The sequence below is a fragment of the Theobroma umbraticum genome, unplaced genomic scaffold (assembly GCF_002168275.2).
Source record: "Theobroma umbraticum cultivar Fairchild unplaced genomic scaffold, ASM216827v3 scaffold_5842.0, whole genome shotgun sequence".
NCBI classification, from domain to species: Eukaryota; Viridiplantae; Streptophyta; class Magnoliopsida; order Malvales; family Malvaceae; genus Theobroma; species Theobroma umbraticum.
The window spans coordinates 1-2,454 of NW_018402784.1; the positions used below are offsets into that span (position 1 = coordinate 1).

General features: G+C 36.0%; 1 protein-coding gene across 1 annotated transcript; it reads left to right on the forward strand.

Annotated features, from left to right (window-relative positions):
• Positions 1-8: 8 nt before the first annotated feature.
• On the forward strand, positions 9-2,447 carry ARF23 (auxin response factor 23; the record flags this gene model as incomplete). Its single annotated transcript, XM_021444896.2, has 7 exons — positions 9-36; positions 500-612; positions 1,051-1,146; positions 1,243-1,299; positions 1,510-1,668; positions 2,041-2,125; positions 2,362-2,447. Coding segments are annotated over exons 2-7 (492 nt in total), but the record flags the coding sequence as incomplete, so codon positions are not given.
• Positions 2,448-2,454: the final 7 nt, after the last annotated feature.

Genomic DNA, 2,454 nt, shown 5'->3' on the forward strand with positions numbered 1-2,454 from the left:
ACGTTGACGGCTTGCGTCGACCTCCAAACAACCAAGGTTATCAGTCGTCCCTTCACATTTTATTCATTCCCTTTTAAAACATTTGTAAACTTTGGGTTTTATGTTACCCTTAACTATTTATCCCAAGTCCCAAAACTTGTTTATAAACCATGTTCGTTAAACTTGACTGCTTCCTTTATCGTTCACTGTGGAATTTTGAGATGCATATCCTTTGTTTTCTTTGCTTGAACTTGTTGGACTAAGATTATTATTCATAGAAGTCACAGACAGCATTTTTTTTTGTTCTTTCTTTTGTATTTTGTTAGAACCTCATGTGAGAATGACGCACAGTGTAAATTAATTAATCATCGCACTTGTTTTCTTGGTTCCGAGCTACAGGCTCTTTATAATCAGTTGAATGGGTCCTTGAAGTTTTAATCAATTTGTTCATCACTGATCAGTAGAACTGGTTCGTGTTTTGGTCTTTTGTGTTTTGAGGCTTGATTTGTTGTGAAATCAGGAGAAAAAGATGATCTGTATCTGAAACTATGGCATGCATGCGCGGGTCCTTCTGTTTATGTGCCACGCGCTGGAGAAAAAGTTTTCTATTTTCCTCAAGGTCACATGGAACAGGTTCTATTCCGTTTATACCTTGCAGTTTTCTTTATCTAGTTAAACATTTGTTCTAATCTCCTTAAACTAACACCAGTTAATTAAGGTCTTTTTTCTCTCTAACTTGACACATAAGGAGAAATTGAACCATCCCATTCTGCAAAAGGATAAAAAGAATCATAACGTTAAGGTTGATTTCAGCAGCAAGATATATGAGACGATAACATGTCACATCGAATAGGGAAAGTTCATTTTTTTATTGAATAAAATAATTACTGTAACGAAGTTCTGATAGTTATGGGGATTGAAATGGGATGGTTTCCTTTCCAACTGCCTTTTTGGTTTTCCTTCTTGGGCTTTCCTTTAAAGAGGTCTTGTGTTTGATAAAAAATATTTTGCATGGATTAATATTTGCTTGTGTATTCAAGTGTGTATTTGATAATTAAGCTTTTGATGCAGGTTGAGGCATATGTGAATAAAGATGGGACAATGGAAATGCCCATCTATAATTTACCTTCTAAGATCCTCTGCAGGGTGTTGCACGTCCAGCTTAAGGTATCTGCTAAAATTAACGTTTAATTATCTCCTAGTGACTTTAATCCGGAACAATGGATAAGTTGATGTTTTTGATGCTTCATTGCGGCTTTGCAGGCTGAAACTGGGACAGATGAGGTCTTTGCACAAATTACTCTACTTCCAGAGGCAGAGGTTAGATAGTAATTAATAGATGCTAAGAGTTTCTTTTTTTTCATTTACTTTGCTTTAGACTCACCTAGATTATTTTATTTTTTTTTCTTTTTCAAAATTTTGATGATGAGGGGAATTTGCTGGATGAGATGATACAGGAATTAGATTCAGTTCAGTATCATTTTATGTCCTGATCTTTAATATCATTACTATGCTTTTCTGCCTTAACAGCAAGATGAGCTAAGTATGGAGCATAGAAATTATCAAGCCTTACCTCGAGTAGCTCATTCACGGTTCTTTAGCAAGAAACTCACTCCATCTGACACAAACACACATGGTGGATTCTCTGTTCCAAAGCGACATGCTAATGATGGGTGTCTTCCGCCACTGGTTGGTATTTAATATGTGATTTTTTTGCCTTTTTTGGTGCATTCATGTTCAAAACAGATTACTTTGAAATTTTGAAGATAGATACCATGCATATAAGAAGCTGCTCCAAAATAAGTGAATCAGGGTTTTCTTGTTCTTTGAACTAATAAAGGGTGCAAAATCAGGTAATCTTGCCAGTTCACCATCTGATCGAACTATTTGTGCAGAAGAAAATAGCCAGACAAGTGTCTTTCCAGTCTTCAAGCATAGATATTTATGGTTTTTTGCATAATTCTTTGACTTGTGGAATCAGTTTTACCACATTAAGCAAGTCTCAACTGATCTAATTAGGCCATATCATACATGCATTATTAAGTGATGCATATGATGCAGGACATGTCTCAGCATACCCCACAGCAGGAATTGGTCGTGATTGACTTGCATGGTTCTGAATGGCGGTTTCGTCATATTTTTCGTGGTACTTAATTTTTCTTCCACCAATCTGTTTTTAGTCCTGGGGATAATTCAGGCATTACTGTCAGCTCATTGCATCAAGTGATTATATATGTAGCATTTATAGGCAAAAATTGTTAAAGGACCAACGTTGAGTACCACAATTATCAAAATACTGATTTAAATTAGTTAGGGCTATTTGTTGAAGAACCTATTTCGTATAGTAGTTTCCTTATGGACTGTGTTGCTGTACAAATGTAGGTCAGCCAAAAAGGCACTTGCTTACCAGTGGTTGGAGTACATTCGTGACATCAAAGAAGCTTGTTGCTGGGGATACATTTATCTTTCTTAGGT